The sequence below is a fragment of the Pipistrellus kuhlii genome, unplaced genomic scaffold (assembly GCF_014108245.1).
Source record: "Pipistrellus kuhlii isolate mPipKuh1 unplaced genomic scaffold, mPipKuh1.p scaffold_m20_p_9, whole genome shotgun sequence".
In the NCBI taxonomy this organism is placed as follows: Eukaryota; Metazoa; Chordata; class Mammalia; order Chiroptera; family Vespertilionidae; genus Pipistrellus; species Pipistrellus kuhlii.
Window position 1 is genome coordinate 63,993,431 of NW_023425595.1, and position 16,657 is coordinate 64,010,087.

At 56.1% G+C, this 16,657-nt stretch overlaps 1 protein-coding gene across 3 annotated transcripts in view; it reads left to right on the forward strand.

Annotated features, from left to right (window-relative positions):
- Positions 1-16,657, forward strand: part of ZBTB16 (zinc finger and BTB domain containing 16) — a 184,089-nt gene that overhangs the window by 89,103 nt on the left and 78,329 nt on the right. For all 3 annotated transcript variants that reach the window (XM_036427821.2, XM_036427819.2, XM_036427820.2), the window contains exon 3: positions 4,170-4,267. In XM_036427821.2, coding sequence (XP_036283714.1) covers positions 4,170-4,267 — 98 coding nt within the window. The remainder of the gene's footprint in view (positions 1-4,169; positions 4,268-16,657) is intronic.

Sequence of the window (16,657 nt, forward strand, 5' to 3'; positions counted from 1 at the left end):
AAGTGAACAGGTTTCTGAGATGGGGAGTCGGTTTTTGCGTGGGCTCTTCTGTTCTGACCGGTGGGCATCATGGGACATCACCCACGTAGAGGCATGGCTCTGAGAGAATAAACAGTGGCGGGGAGGATAGGAACAAGGATGTGGATAAAAAGACTTTTGATTAATAAAATTTTGGCTCCAGGCGGGACCAGAGCCTTAGGTATCACCCACATCACTTTACAGGTGCCAACACTGCAGAGATTGCCGTAGCAGGACTTGTCCAAGGTGAGAGCACGTTAATGGCCGAGTCGGGGTGAGAAAACAGGTCTTGGGGCTGCTCGCGGGGCAGTGGAGGGCCGGAGCACGACACCTCTCGCACCACTCAGTGCAGGTGGCCAAGAAAGCCAGTGCCACCGGTTGCCCATCAGATACTCTCATCCAGAAAAAAGGCAGGAAGGTTACCCAGAAAGTGCTCATCTTGGTGAGGAACTTGGTGTGAAAAGAAGGTGTGAGTGCGAGGGCCGGTGGAGGACGTTGACCCCGGTAATGGCTGCTGAAGCCAAAGACCAGTCCTGCAGAGTCCTTTTGGGAAGATAAAGCCGAATGGTGCTTGTCCTCCCCATTCCTCCGGACAGCCACGTCCTGAGATGTGGGCACCCCTGGGCGCTAGGAGATCACTAGTGAAGGGAAGGCCGAACATAATAAGACTGAAACTCATACTCTGCCAGCCACCGCCCTGACCATGAACGTGGGCAAGAGGCTCACTTGCTGAACCACGTGTGAATAGAGCGTTGGCCACTCCCTGGACCGCCTGTTAGAGAAGCACATATCTGTCATGCCTGCAGGCAGCAGGACACTCAGTCATCATGCATGCATGTACACACTTGTTGCCCAGAGCTGTACAGTGGTCTCCCCTTGTTCACAGTTTTGGGGATCCACAGTCAACATGGTTCTAAGTTTTTCCAGCCATTGACAGCGTCTGCTCCTGACATCCAGCCATTCACATCGTCACGGCTGAGTGCTCCAGGATCACCTGAAGCAGGTGACCCTCCTTCTGAAGTATGTTCAGAAGGCCAACAGCAGCCTAACGCTGTGTCACAATGTAGGTTTCACTTAATCTTACCACATAGGGATTTATCACCTCTCACCATCAGAAGAATGGTGAGTAGAGTATAGGGAGATATTTGGAAAGTGAGACCACATTTTCACAACTTTTATTATACCCTATTTCCCCCAAAATAAGACAGTGTCTTATATTAATTTTTGCTCCCAAAGATGCACTAGGTCTTATTTTCAGGGGATGTCTTATTTTTCCATGAAGAAGAATACGGTACATATTTATTGTTAAATGAAAATAAAGGAAATTTATTACTGTATATGGTATGGTAGTACAGTAGTTGTCAACACAAACCAAACTGTGAATCAAGAATTTACAGTATCAAGAATTTACTCATTTATTCAATGACAGTCATATCATCATCTTCTGGAACATCATCATAACAATTCCTGAATTTCCTGGTGAATTTCTTGTGACTCCATTTCTTTCAGAATCAGTGGACCAAATCTCTCATGTTTAGCCTAGGGGGGGCCTTATTTTCGGGGGATGCCTTATATATATTTCACTCAGAAGGAAACCTGTAAGTAGGTCTTATTTTTGGAGGATGTCTTATTTTCGGGGAAACATGGTAATACTAGTGGCCCAGTGCAGGAAATTCATGCACATTAAAAAGGAATTAATTAGAGGGAGTATTTTAATATTACTATTTACCCTTTTTCTATAATAGAAGTGTCAGAGCTGAAAGAAAATTAGTAAAATGTATATGAAAATTGCCCTCCTGTCAGTCTGGGGTGCGCCATGGGACCTAGAGTCAAGGCCCCGCCCACCACCCGTATGCGCTTTGGAAATGCAGGAGACTCAGATCTGGCTGGCCCCTCTCCCATTGGGTGAGAACCAAACCCAGCCAGCTCCACCACCATCAAGTCCCTCAGGCCCTGGGGCCTGGTACTGGGTGGGAGTGCAGTCTCGGGTCCCCCATCAAGCCCCACCTGGGGCCCTGGCACAGCCTGAGGTCCCCTGTCAAGCCCTGCCAGGTTTGGGGGTTATGGTCTGAGGTCCCCCAGCCCAGCCCTGGGGTGGGAGGAGGGTGCATGGCCGGAGGTCCCCTGTCAAGCCTCACGGGGGTGGGGGGCGTGGCCTGAGGTCCCTCTCCCCAGTCAGGCGCCATGCAGCTTCAGGTCCCTGCTGTTTGGTCCTGACATTACGGCATCCCAGCTAAGTTGCATATTCCTCTATTATATAGATAGATGTTTTTGTAATTGTTCTATTTTACTAATAGTTGTTAATCACTTATTTTGCCTCATTCACAAAATAAGCTTTATTCTAGGGAGGTACATATAGAGAGGAGACATAGTTCATACAGGGTGCGGTGCTGTGGGTTTCAGCATCCCTGAAACATACCCCTCATGGATAAGGGGGCTGGGCTACCGTGTTCCAGACATGCTTTGCCCAGAATGCCTCTAAGACCTGTCCCCGTGCCCAGCCTTGTGAAATGCACTTTCAGCATCAAGAATGTTCAGTTAAAATGTTCTGTACTGTTACTATTTCTCAATGGGGTTGGATCATCGCGGCCCGGAGGAAGATAACATGGGGGTGGGGTGGGGTACACTGCACTATTGTGGACAAGGGTGTGTGTGTGATTGAGAAATCAGTTGTTGTCTTTGGCAAGGAGTCAAGGGAAAGCCAGCAACAGCGCCGTGATTGAGAAAGAGGCCTGCTTGGGACTGGGCGTGCCTGCGGTGGGAGCGTGCTCACTGGACACCACGTGCCTCCGGCCGGGACTGCGCCGAGGAGGCTCGCCTGGGCCCCGGGTTCTCACGCTGCCGGTGCTCACTGTGGGGTTGGGTGGCACAGGGTGGCTTAGTGGAGGAGCCATGATCTGGGCCGTAGGGCCCAGACAGTGCGATGCTGGCTCGAGTGTGTAACTCGAGTTTGTCTGTGTCAGTACCAGCAGCTCTCTCTGCAGCCTTTCACTGCGGCCTTAACACATCCCCGTTCTGATTGCAATAGTGTGTTGTCTCTAAGGGGCCTGAATGCCTGCTGTCGCCCCACCAACCTGGCTCCTGCCCCCGGCTGCCTCTGCCCACCCTGTTCCTCGGGGCCAGGCCCCTGGGCAGGTGAAGGGCAGCGGTGGGTGGAGGTGGGTCCTGGCAGAGGCAGGGAAAGGCCTGAGGAGTGTGGGTGGGAGGAAAGTCCGTGTTCTGGGCCAGGTGGCCCACATGCCAGCCGTGTGCGCCTGGACCCTCTCCAGTGCTCAGCTCCCACTCGCCCTCCTGCTTCCCTGCGTCGTGGTGGCTCCATTGCTGGCTCCGGAGGGGGCCGTGGGGCCGGTGGGAAAGGCCCTGGGTCCAGGGGTAGGGGCCGGGCACCGTGTCAGCTGGGCCCGAGGTCACTTGTTGACACAGTCTCTGTCTCCGGGGAGGGTCCCATGTGCCAAGCCACCTCTCAGATCTGTAGTGATGGTGTGAGATAACGTGTATGACAGTCCTTCCGAAAACCAAAAACAACCACAGCCACCTTTCATTCAAAGACTATTCCCTGTTTCTTGAAGCCTCTCTTGTTGTCAGGGCCCACCCTGCAGCAAGACCAGCGGGAAGACCTAAAGCGGGGCTTAGGGGAAGGGATGCATGTTGGGGAGCCGCTGTGGTTCTGAGAACATCTGGAGGCCCGGAGAGAGAAGCATCTCGTGTGCATACAGCTCACTTCGGAGCACGCTCACTGCCTGCGGCTCTGGTGTGAGGCAGGTGCAGGCCTGGCCCTCCTGGTCCAGGGCTCTGGCCGAGGCCCAGTCTGTCCGACTGTCCTGGGCTCTTTCCCTCCACCCTCTGAAGGTGGATCTGATTTAGGGTTTGTGTGTGTGTGTGTGTGTGTGTGTGTGTGTATGTGTGTGTGTGCGCGCCAGGGAGTGAGCAGTAGGAGGGGTCCTGTTCTCCTCCCCCCTTTCTGGTCAAGACCAGGTACAGGTGCTTCTTTGCAGAAAACCGTAGGGAAAAGGGGCGCTTTAGGCCACCGGACCCCATCAGTGCCCAGCTCCGGCTCCCACTCCCGCACCCCCTCCCTCCCGCCACCTGCCCGAGGGAGGGCCTCCGGTCCAGCCAGAGCGGCGGCAACCTGTCTTCTCCTCTCCCCACAGGAAGCTGCACAGCGGGATGAAGACGTACGGGTGCGAGCTCTGCGGAAAGCGGTTCCTGGACAGTCTGCGGCTGAGAATGCACTTGCTGGCTCACTCAGGTAGGCACGGATGCCTCGACCGCCTCTCCCTGCACCGCCAGCCCCCTCCTGCCCCCTCCCCTCCGCTCAGGGTGTGGGCGTCCTGCCAGGCCCCGCTCCGCCTCGTCCTGTGGGCGCCCCCTCAGGTTCCCGGGGCAGAGCGTCCGTCCTGCCGCGGTGCTCCGCCTCCCCACGCAGAGTGCGGCCTCATTAGCAGAGCCGCTGTGGAATTAGGTTCCCGCTCTCTAATGAATCTGACTATTGGGTTCACATTACACAGGAGCCTTTAATTAAATAGATATAGAAAGGTTGGAACACAAAGCTAGTTACGCCGTGCTGTGTTTTGCAAGTTAATTTTGCCCAGTTCCAGTGGGGTCGCCTGGGCGGCGGTCGGCATTTTTTCTCGTGTTTGGGCAGCGCTGCTCTGCCCCATGCGGTGTAAAAGGGGGAGAAGCCCTGGCTCAGGGGGGCTGGGTGTTCACGGTGGGAGGAAGGTGCTGCTGGAGGCCCAGGGTCACCGCTTCAGTTGCAGAGTCCTGCCCCACCCTACCCCGGCCCCCTGCCCGGCCTGTGCATGCTTCCTTCTTGTTCCCTGCCTTCAGCTTCGCCAGCACATTTTGGGGGAGAGGAAAGGGCTACCTTCTCATTTGGTCTTGCTCTTTGCTCCTAACAGCTGTCAGCATCTGCTGGTCCTTCCCCAGATTGCTTCTGCAGCTGGGCCACAGGCAGCTTAGCCTCCGTGAAATGAGCCTGGGCTTTGGGTTGGGCAGATGAAGGTTCCATCTTGTCTATGATGTGTGTGGATTGTGGGGCCTTGGGCAGGTCTGCCTTCTGAACCCCAGTGTCCGCATCTGTAAATGCAGGTGTTGCTCCCTCGTATACTTCCTCTCAGCACGAGGTGGTGGGAGGTGTGTGGAAGGCATCCGTGGCTCGCTCACAGGTGCTGTGTAACGAATGGCGATTGCTTCTGCCTCCACCTTCCTCTTGGCCCAGCGGCGATGGCACCTGGGCGTGTTCCTCGCACTGTGCTCCAGAGCTCCTGGCCGGGGGCAGGCTGCAGTCCGTCCTCACTCCATCTCCCGCCCGGACAGTTGTGTGGGTGCGCACGGTGGGTGTCAGTGCCTCGGCCCGCTCACTGTCTTGCCTGAAGGGCCCTCACCCTTTCTCGCTTCCTGCTCTTCCCTCTTCCACTTCCAGAGGCTGGGCCACACCCAGGGGGCATGTTCCCTCCGTCTTTGTGTCCCCCCCTTCCTCCTTCTGTCTGGCCTTTCCCCCCCCCCACACCTGGCTCCCTGACCATCCTCCTGCCGCTGGCCTGTCCCACGCTGGCCGGCATCCCGAGTCCAGGTGTCCCCGCACTCCGCGTCTGCCCGGCACTCAGGACTCCTTTTGTTGTTTCTGTTACTGGCATCGTCTCTCTTCTTGCTTCCCGTCGGCTTTTCATGCTGCTTAGGGTTCAGCGTGGGTTTCCTGAGCCTCTTTGTCAGCAAGGCTGCTCCCCCTCTGGGTTTGCTCTACCTGCAAACCCCTCGCTCCCTCTGCATGGAATAACCATCCCCGTCTTCCCAGACCTTCCGGGTCCCTTCTGCACGGCGCCCGTGACCCCTCCCACCGCCAGCAGGACAGTTGTGCCTTCTTCTGGGCGACATGTCTTTGTCTGCAGCGTCTTTGGGCACACTCTTCCTTCTTCGGGTGGTGGCCATTTATGGGCTTGCCTTGTCTCTTCTCCTTGGGAGTCGGGGTTAGGAATCGGGGCGCCTATCTCCTGACCACGTGCCCGTGGGTGGGAGGTGTAAGCTCTGTGGGCCTCCCTGTCCTCACCTGTCAGCTGAGGAGTCGCCTGCCTCGCTCGGAGAGGCTGCGGCTCACATCACATGCTTAGCGCTGTGCCTGGCGCGTGGCAGGTGCTCAGCGTAGGTAGCCTGCCCTCCCCTCCGCTTCTCCGACAGACGGTAAGCTGTTCTGTCCCTCAGACCCCTCACCCTTCGCAGGGATGTCTTGAAAATAAAAAGCAACGAGGGCTTAGTGAGGCAAGACCACTTCCTAAATGGTGAGACAGTGACGGCAGAGACCTGGCGTTGCGGGGGCAGGGCTGGGGGTGCCAGGCCTTCTCTCCCGCAGATCCTGGCGGCCCTCGCTGGGCCTCCCATCCCCCTGGCTCCTGCTCTGGTTGCGGGACAGCAGAACCGTGTGATGTGTAGAGGAGATGTGCAAGATGTCCTTGCTGCGCTGTGTTGGAGGCTCCATGCGGGAAGCTGACAGCAAGCATGTCCCCCGGGGCTGTGCAGTGCAGACCCATTTTGCAGAAGATGCCCTGGGGCTGGGGCTCCAGAACCCTGGGGACCGGTTTTTTAAAGGGGCAGGTCGTGGAGAAGCGAGCCTGGGGCCCGGGTGGGGGTCGTGGCGTCCTGGCTTCCTCTGAATGTCATTGCTGTCTCTTGCACAGGCACATTCCTGTTGTTGTCTCCTGCTCAGCAGAGCAGAACAGCATGCCCTCCCTCGCTCCCTCCCTGGCTCTGCGAGCTAGCGGTCCCCACCCCCTCTTGGCTAGCACGGGGGTGTTTGTTATTGTAGCGCTGGCGCTGGGCCAGGCCTGGCCGGGAGCCAGCCTTGTGGGTACAGTGTGTACAGTGAGTGCTGAGCCAAGTTTGTCATCATACACGATTAATTTTTTTTTTTTTCCCCTAATCGGGAAGGGGTGGGGTGAAGGAGGAGGCAAGGAAAAGAGTTTCTCCCATGCTTGAGACGAGCCCACATTGAGTCTGCGGAGCTGTTATTTGTGAAGGCTGATGGCTCTGGCTTGTTTATCCCTCAGCGTTTCCCTCTTCCTCTCCTCTCCTCTCCTCTCCTCTCCTCTCCTCTCCATTTCCTTAGCCTCGGAAATCAGCCCTTTCGAGTCTGTCAGTGACTAGACTGCTAAATTTACATTCCTAAATCAGTTTTCATTGTGTGGAAATTGACAATTTGTTTAATTAGAAGTTTGCTCTGTAGGAGGCCCTTTTCAGAGACAATTCTTTCTTTCTCTTTCTCTCTCTCCCACTCTCCTCTTTTTCTTTTCTGAGACCCGCAATGGTGGTAGTGAATGTTCGGTTTAATTGAAGCTTTGGTTTCGATTTGAGTGTGTTAACTAGTCAAGTGTTTACAAGATGTACCTGATGATAACAATAAGTTTAAATTAACCAACATTAACCTCACTCATTAACTAACGAGACTGATCTGGCAAGGCCCCGAATTCGCAGACACGGTTTGGGGGCTCCGGGAGGGTGCGAGGGCTGGGAGAAAGGCTGGGGCCGGAAGGGTGGCCGCCCCCATGCTTTGCGGAGCTGGTCCTCCTGCCACATGAACCTTGGGGACAGGACGGTGGTGGCCGTGAGCAGGGAGGAGCCCAGCCCCTCGGGGTCCCAGGCTCACCCTGCACTCCCCGTCCTCACAGGCGGTGGCCCCATGGCTGCCTGCGGGCGCGATAGGGGCGGGTGCTGTCTCTTTGGCGCGCCTTGTTCTCACTGGAGAGGCGGTTCCTAGCTCTGGGGTGTCCGTGCGAAGCCACAGCCTCAGGCGGTGACTCCAGTTGGTGCTGCGATTCGCTCGTGTATGGTTTCCTATTGGGTAATATCTCCCACAGCTTGGCTTACCAGTCCTGGTGGATTACAAGTGAGCACACCCAGAACTGCTGGCCCCTATTTTTGACTTGGCTGTGTACTATTTAGAGGTTTGCATATTTCTGTGGCCTGCTCGTATTCTGGGAGTGCCCTTCATGTTTGGAGCCAGCGGACATTTACTTAGCAAATGTACTTGACCCTGGAGAAGCCACAGCTCCCCTGCCCTCAGGGAACTTCTGTCCAATAGGAGGGATGTTTGGCTCTGAGTGGGGAAAGGAAGTAGCGTGTGCAAAGCACCCAGGAAGAGTTCTGGGAGGCATTCAGAGGCAGAGGGACCTAGGGTGGTGGAACTTAATGGATGGTGAGAAGGGGACCCTGAAAGGCCGGTAGGGGAAGGCCATGTGGTGGGGGTGGGAGAAGGAAGAGATAGGGCAAGGTTGTGGAGGGCCTTGAGTAGCCAAACGAACGACATGCATTTTACCTGCATCCCTGGAAAGCCACGGGAGGACTGAAGGGAATAAGTCCCCTCCGGAATAGAAAGGCCTGCGGCGTTGTGGTGTAGACCAGGCAGGAGTATAGGGTTTGTAAGAGCCCGTGGAGAAATGGCATGCCTGGCAGGCTATCCGGGGGCATGGCTGGAGTACACAGGCTGGTGCCTCTTGCCCTGGTGAGCGGCACACACCTGCCTGAGAGCCCAGTGCCCTCAGGGCCTGTTCCCTGTGCCCACTCCTGTGATCAGCCATTGAGAAATCACCCCCTGCCCATATTCAGCACCACTGGGACAGAATAATGTGGAGTTGGGTGATGATTGTCTGATGCCAGCTGCAGTGTGGGGTGGCCAGGGCACTTCACCTGGGGCCTGGGGCATCCATCTGGCAGGAAGGGGCAGGAGGGGATGGGGCCAAAAACCAGATTGCTTTCCCCTGTTTTGATTGGAAGGAAAATTACAAAATGTTAAAGGTGTGTGGGTTGTACTTGTTCCCTTTTTTCTTGTTTTTGAAACACGTAGATTTGGGGTTCAGGGTTCTTCTTCCCAAAGTCAAGGAAGTGGGCGGGGGGGGGGGGGGCGGGCAGAATAGCTGGAGGAGTTCCTGGGGCCGCACCGGTGAGGAAATGAGCTGGGAGAAGCCCCTGAGGGTGCACAGGAGGCTCTCAGGACCTGCGGCTTCCTTCTCTCATTCCCCCCTCTTCTCCCAGACAGTGTCTCCCGAGAGCGAGAGATGGGGGGCTGCCCAGGCAGGCCCGAGCCCACCAGTCCAGTGAATGTCTCTGCTCCCTTCCGGTTAGCTTTCCCCTCAGGGCAGAGCCAGGAGGGAGCCGGGAGGAACCTTCCTCAGGCCCTTTCACTCCCCGCAGGCCTTCAGGGGGCTGGGCATGACGGAGAAGGCCAGTGTGCGGTGCCATGCGTGGCTCGGAGCCCCGCCGCCTCCCCTTTGTTCCGGGTGGCTGCCAGGTGTGGCGAGGGGACACGGGCGAGGAGAAGCCACGCTCCTGGGCTCGCAGGGAGCGCTCTCCCTCTCCCCTCCCTGCTCTGGCTTTGGCCGGCTTCCCGAACTTTTTCCCAGAGCGGTGTCGTCACTGGCCTGCCGGCAGGTCTGGATGTTCTGCCAGCATTCCAGAGAGTTTATGATCGCTTGCAGATGTGCCTCCAAGAACACACTGTACCCAGAGCAGAAATTAATGCAGGCTTGACTGCTGTCCAAGCCCATCCGCGGGAGAGGAGAAGGAAAACAAAAACTGTTTAATGCTGTTTATAAATTATACACCGGCTGATGAAAAATACATTCTTTCCCCTTCCCCCAGCCTGCCCGCCGCCCCCACCCCTCCCTCCGTGCTCTCTGCCTCCAGAACCTAAATGGAGACCAGGAGGCCGCGGTTTTGCTTTTTTCGCTCCTGTTCTGGCTCGGATCCGGACCCCTGCTGCTGGTGCACCGCCAGGGTAGTTTTCCCCTCTACCTGATGGAATACACTGCTTTCCCAGCCCAGATGGGCTGATTCTGGTGTTATCTTTTGTTTTTTGTTTTTTTTAATATTTCTTTCTTGGCCAGGGGTTTTGTTTACAGCAAGGGACAGGTTCTGTGCTGGTGCTGTGGGCTGTGCTGCCCACCCAGGCTAGAAGGCGCCCCTCCCCCGCCTCTCTGCTGGAGGTGTGTGCCCCCCCCCCCCCCCCCCAAGATTCCACTCCTGTCAGACCAGCTGAGCAGAGAAAGTTTGGAGAGTTCACGGCAGGTCATTGTATTAAACAGTGTTTCCCTCACTTCCCTCCTACCCCGTCACATACAACCCCTGCGTGAAGAGGGGGTTCACATAGCTCCCTCCCCCCCCCCCCAAATACACGCCTCCCCCTCCATCTGGTGCCCTAGCAGGGGTTTGGAAAGCTCGTTGCCTCGGCCCCCCTGGATCCCAGCCTTTCCCCCTACACTCAAGTCCCCCGTCCCCATTTATTCTATAAATCCGTTTCCACATTATGTCTATCCATTTGCATGGGCTCTTGTGTTTTTTAATACCGCTAATGTTTATCATTTGCCCAACAGGCTCGACAGATTTTGCTTCCTGTAGAGCATCGAGGCTTTAGAGCCCCCTGGTTGCTAAGTAGCAGTCTCCCTGTACTGTAATGGGCTGATTTCGTATTCCGTTCAGCGCTGGATCTTATTTTTGTATGCAAGACAAAGTGTTTTGATGGAGGACGATTGCGGCAGTGTCTGGAGGCTGTTTGGAGTTTTATGGGCTGTACAGTACACTGTGTGCTCTCTGAACAGAACACAGGCCGTTGGATTTTGGATTGGATTTGTCATTCTCCCCCCTCGGAGAGGAGCCCTTCTCTCTGATAGAACATTGCTTTGAGGGTGGAGGGAAGAAGGTGGAAATTATGTAATAACCTTCCCTTCTCTCTGTCTCCCTGTCTCCCTCTCTCTCTGTTTCTCGGTGTGTCTCTCTCTGTGTGTGTGCGCGCCTCTCTCCTGTGATTCTTCTATCTTCGCCCCTTGTCATTCCACCGTATGATTGTGTGGAGCTGGATGATGACACTGTTATCAGGAAATGATTGGTTCTAGCGAAATAGGCTCCGTGTAGCTGCTGCTTCTCCTCCTCTCTCCCCTTTCCTCTGCCATGGCCCCCCATACTCAGCCGGTCTGGCCGCTCTGCTGCCCTTGTGCTTTCTGAGGCTCTAGGTGGGGATGTTTGTGGGGGACCCGCCCAAAGGCAGGGCCTTTCACCTTCCTGTTGCTTCCCAGACATGTATGACTCTGCTGGCCATCCTCTCCTCTCCCCAGCCCGCGTGCACCGGCCCCCTGACCAGGCCATGCCTGGGCTCCGGTGTGCAGGGCTGTGCCCCAGAGACCAGACCCAGCCACCCACGGGCCACCACCAGCGGGCTGTCATCCTTATACCCTCTGGGCTCTGCGGTGGGCTCTCTGTGGTGGCAGGGGTTCATTTTCAGCTTTGCCCTTCTCTCCTGTCACCTACCCCGGCTCTTCGACCCTGTCCTTCACCCCGTCTGGTGAACCCGGGCCTTTTCTTACGCCCCGTCCTGCTCAGGTCTTCATGCATCTTAGTCTCCACTGTCATGGTTGGTCTTCTCCCCTCAACCCCTCTCAAACTCTTCTCGTGGAAGCTGGGTGGGGATTGAGACAGGAAATGAAATGTCAAAAGGCCCGGGGGTGATGGTGGGGGTGGCACTGTTGAGCAAACACCCCGAGAGCTCCCAGCACCTGCGGCCTGGGTGCTCTGTCCCCTGCTTCTCGGGGACCAGAGCGGGGCTCCCTGTCTTGGCTCTAGGCCCCTAGTGAAGCTGAGCTGAGTGTGGTCATGTGGATGAGCAGGACTCAGGTCTGCAAGGTCCTATCGGCCTTTGCTACTAAACAGCACGTCTCGTGGTGCTTGTTCGAGGAGGTCTATGCCGAGCAGAGTGCCAGGCCTGCTTTCTTCACCTTGACATGCCATGCCTGGCACAGCGCCTGGCACATGGAGGCTCTTTGGTACGTTTTTGTTGACTAAGTGAGCGGCACCCTTTACTGAAGTGTTTGCGCTCTGGGCACACCATGCTGTGGTTGGCTCAGAGACGTACACAATTCCGGGTGCCCTCTCTCCAAAAAGAAGCTGGCTATCCAATGTCAGAGCGCCTCCCAGGAAGTGGGCTGGTGTCAGGGCGGGGCCTGCAACCCTAACTGGGCTACCTTCAGGGAGAACAGGCCTTTGTGAGCCACCGAGGAGCCGTCCTGCAGGCCCCACAGCTGGAGCAGCCGAGTGGGGAGTCAAGGATAAGGGTGCGGTGGGGGCACCTGCTCACTGCAGGGCCCTCAGAGTGTGGGGCAGGCCTGGTCCCAGGCCTCAGGCCTGCTTTCTACTGGGGCCAGGACAAGCCACCCGCTGTGGGAGACTCCCAGTGGACCCGGAAGCCTGTGTCTTACACACTCTTCTCTGCAAAGCTGGCTGTTATGGGGTAGACCCGAGGCCCTGTCTGCCTCAGAGCCACCGGCTGGTAGAGACACATGGCAGCATCTGGGCCTCCACACTGGCCTTAGTGACTCTCCATGGGCCGACTCGATGTCCACCCCTCTCCTCGGTGCTCCCCTGGTCTGGGTCTGGGGGCAGCCGAGTTGTGTCTGATGGGAGCAGAGCACTGGTCTCCTGGTGCCTGTGTGTGTGTGTGTGCCTGTGTGCGGGCACGTGTGCGTGTGTGCGCGCGTGTGTGTGCGTGCATGTGGTTGCGTGCGCGTGTCTTGGAGAGGAGCCTGAGAGTGAGGAGTCCTGGAGGTGGTGGGAAGTGTGCATGGACACCTAAGGGTCTGTGCTTCGGAGCTTCCGGATTCAGACTCATCCGTCAAAGAGTCAGCGGAGGAAGCAGGATCGGACACTTCTTTGGGAAGGACGCTACTTTCTCCCTGAAGGTGCGGAGAAGCTGAGATTTATGTTCCTAGAACCAGGGGCGGCCGTGTGAGTGCATGTTGGTGTATGCACACATGAGAAAAAGAGATTGTGAAGACGCGTTTACATGAAGCACTCAGAATTGTTCTTTGCAGTAATGGCCCCGCACAGACCATTACCTTGCAGATTTAAAACTAAATGAGCTCATCATATCTAGCGACTTCCACCGACATTCATGCTTGATTGCAAAGCCCACGTTACCTTTGGATTTCAACTTCATTGTTATTAATTCTCAGATATTGGAGGTGCAGTTTCCCTTATCGCATCCGACCATGAGCATGTTAGTTTTTGTGTGATGGACGGGGATGTTTCCAACAGGACCCCACAGAAGAACCTCTTCATTTAAAAACAGCCCCGTGCCGAAACCGGTTTGGCTCAGTGGATAGAGCGTCAGCCTGCAGACTGAAGGGTTCCGGGTTCAATTCCGGTCAAGGGCACGTACCTTGGTTGCAGGCACATCCCCAGTGGGGTGTGTGCAGGAGGCAGCTGATCGATGATCCTCTCTCAATCATCGTTGTTTCTAACTCTCTATCCCTCTCTCTCTCCCTTCCTCTCTGTAAAAAAATCAATAAAATATATTAAAAATAAAATTTAAAAAAGCCCTGTGACCTCTAGGGCTGTGCCTGGAGTTCCCGGGGAGTCCAGTGCGAGGAGGTGGACACAGGTTGACTCTGGAAGGGGCTGAAGTTTTGCATTTTTTAATTCAGTGATTTGAGTTTCCCATGAATGATCCCGGGTTCCGTGCAATACTCTGCGTTTTCGTAGCTGTCTCTCCCACTTCGGGTAAAGGAAGGGAGGGAAGAAATAGCAGCAGCAGCATTCTGTGGGCAAAGGAAGAAAACAGGAGAATGGGGCAGAGAACAGGCTAAATTTAAAATTGTAATTGGCTGACTTCCACTGGCTTGCGGGTGTTTTAATGACTCATAATAACTTCATTTAAAACCAGCTGAGCAGAAAATAGATTGGAGAGGAGCCTCGGGCCATTATGGATTTGTTTTTTTTTGACAAGCTCGGTTTTCAGCAGCCAGGAAGGCTCTCGCTCGCTCCGAGAGGCTTGGCTGTGCCCGCTCTCCCTCTCTCCGGGGTTGGTGGTCTGCCCGGGAGAGGGAGAGGTTGTATAGAAACCAGGGCGGCTTCTTTTTCACCCCACCCCCTTTTCCAAACCGATTATAAATAGATGCCTTGAGGTATTATTTTAGCATCAGTACGATTTTTTTGTTTTTACTTTTGAAGTGGTAAATGGAACATAAATAAAATTGTTTTTGAAATTACTGAATTAATTAGCTGGTAAGACAACTACGATGCATACCGTACATTATCTTTGCTTGTTGCCCTCATTCATTTTTCGGGGCGTTTCCCATTTTCCCCAGAGTCCTCCTCCTCAGCCCGGCTTCCTCCCAGTGTGGACCGGACCCTTTGAATGCCGGCTCTTTTATCCGGCCAGATCGGTAGGAGTTGGACAGAATTGGTTCTGCCAGCTACCCCGTCAGCTGGAGGAAGTAGGAATTCGGGGAACTGCCAGGAAAGGTGCCTCTAGTCGGTCTAAGTAGATCCCGCCCGATTCCTATGCCAGCCCGAGAGGGCTCCTTTTTCTCTTCTCTTTTTAAAAGCAGCCGGTTCACCACAGATGCGTCTGTCTGGGCAGAAAAAGAGGCCGCCCCCAGCTGATGGCTCATAGCCATTTATCTACCTGCTCCTACGGCACCTGTCACCTCCTGTGTGTCATGGCTGTTTATCTGCTTGTCCTTTTTCGCCTACTAGGTCTAAGCAGGACACGTGACTTATTCCCCCCTCCCCCATAAGAGAGTTACCTGCAAGGTGGTTATAACTCAGTTGTTGTTTTGTTGAATAAACCGCTGGCTGAGTGGGTGAGTGTGTGGATAGGCGCCTGGTGGGGACTGGCCCTGACGCGCTCCCCTGCGTTCTTCCAGCCCCGGCGGCAGCAGTCCGCTGAGAAGACCAGGGTCAGAGGCCGGACCTCGCTGGCAGCGTGCTCGGGGCGTCCCCACAGCCCAGCACGGAGCGGGCTCTCAGGGAATATCTGTGGGAGGAAGGAATGGCTCGGGGTGCACAGCAGGGATAGGGAAGGAGGCAGGCGCCCTTACATTTGCTCGATGCCTCCTGAGTTCCAGGCACGGTGCTTGGCGCTCCGCGTGTCTGAACTAACCTAATCCGACATTGACCTTGGGAGGCAGATATGCCGATTTCATTTTGCAGATGAGGACACTGGACTTAAGGCATTGAAGCTTCCTTAAGCTCACAGCCAGGGCTCTCTGCCCCCACACTCCTGCTTTCCTGGTATGCCACGCTGCTGAACCTGGCTCGGATGCTTGCTCTTCCTAATGTAGAGATAGCTAGTGTCTCAGAGACTGGGGAGCCGAGGGAGGGAGAACAGAGAAGGTCCTGGGGTGTGGGGGTGGGGCAGCACAGCACCCGGCTGATGCTCAGGGCGGGGCACCTGGGCACCACGTTTTAGCCGCTCCTGCTCCACGGAGTCCCAGGTGCTCGCTCACCGCTCACATCGAGGTCCTTGTGCACCCCTCCGCCTTGTAGGGCCGGGGTAGCGGTTCTGGGAGCTCTGCTTGAGGGTCTGTGGGGAGTGTTTGGCCTGCTCACCCTGGCAAGAACTCGGCTGAGTCCTTTCCCCACTCCTGCTTGGCTGTGTCCTTTCCCCACTCCTGCTTGGCTGTGTCCTTTCCCCACTCCTGCTCCCCACCGTAGCCCCTGAGAGAGGAGGGGCAGGACCAGGTGCTGCCCGTGGTCCCTCCTGCCTGGTGACCCCGCTGGGTGCTCCTCTCCGGGGGAAGGGGTGTCTGTGGTGCTGAGTCAAGAGGGAAAGGGAGACAGGGAAGCAGCGATCAGACTGTCAAGCCTCAGAGGGAAGGCAGGGGAGGATGGGGGGAAGGGGGAGAGACCAGCCAAAGGACTTGTGTGTATGCATATAAGCCTAACCAGTGGTCACAGACAAGGGGGGGGGGGGGGGGGGGTGAGGGGGGGGAAGAGCAAGCGTGGGGAGGGGTTTGGGATGAGAATGGGGGGATGAGGACAAATATGTGATACCTTAATCAATAAAGAATTTTTTAAAAAATGAGACAGACTTAAGGGTGCAGGCCTTCTGAAAGTAAATTGTCATTGACAATAAAAAAACAAAATAAAAAGAGGGAAAGGGGCTGCCATGTCCCAGGAATGTGGGCGCGGGGACGACTTGGATTGTCGCTAGCTCCCAGGACTTCCAGTGCCCTTGAGCGGGACACGCCAGAAGGCTCGGGGCCTCCCTGACCTGTGGGTGCTGCCCAGTGCAGGTGGACCACTCGGCATGAGGCTGCCATGTCTGTCCTCCAACAGCCGCCTCTTCCCAGACAAGGGCTGGGGATGCTGGCTCCTCCTCTGGGGACCAAGTCATCCACCAAACGGGAGCCAGAGGGGAAGGTCGGACAGCAGAGCAGCCTCGATGACTGTGTGGGTCACTCCATGGCTCTCTGGGGGGAAACTGTCCATGAATGAATTCATCAGTTAGCAGCCATCAACGGAGGGCCAGTGGCAGGCAAAGCCAGGCAGGACAGACGGGCTGCGGCCAGCAGGGCCCTCGCCTGCCGGGGGCTGTGGTCGGGATGATCGCGTGATGGGAGCCTCCAGGGAGGGGAGGGGAGAAACAGGCCAGGCTGGGTGAGCTCCCCGTCCTCACAGGGGGAGCCGTGAGTGCAGCAGAGTCACAGGAAGGGGAACTTCCGGGGCGGGTGATAAGAGCTGGGAGCTTCGTGGGATTTGGATGGGCTCTTTCCGGCCAGAATGCCCAGGTGGAGCTCTGTGGTGGGAAAGGGACCTGCTTTCCTGGACATGAGGAAGCAAGAGCTTCCCTGAGCTGGAGTCAGCCGGCCAGGCGTCT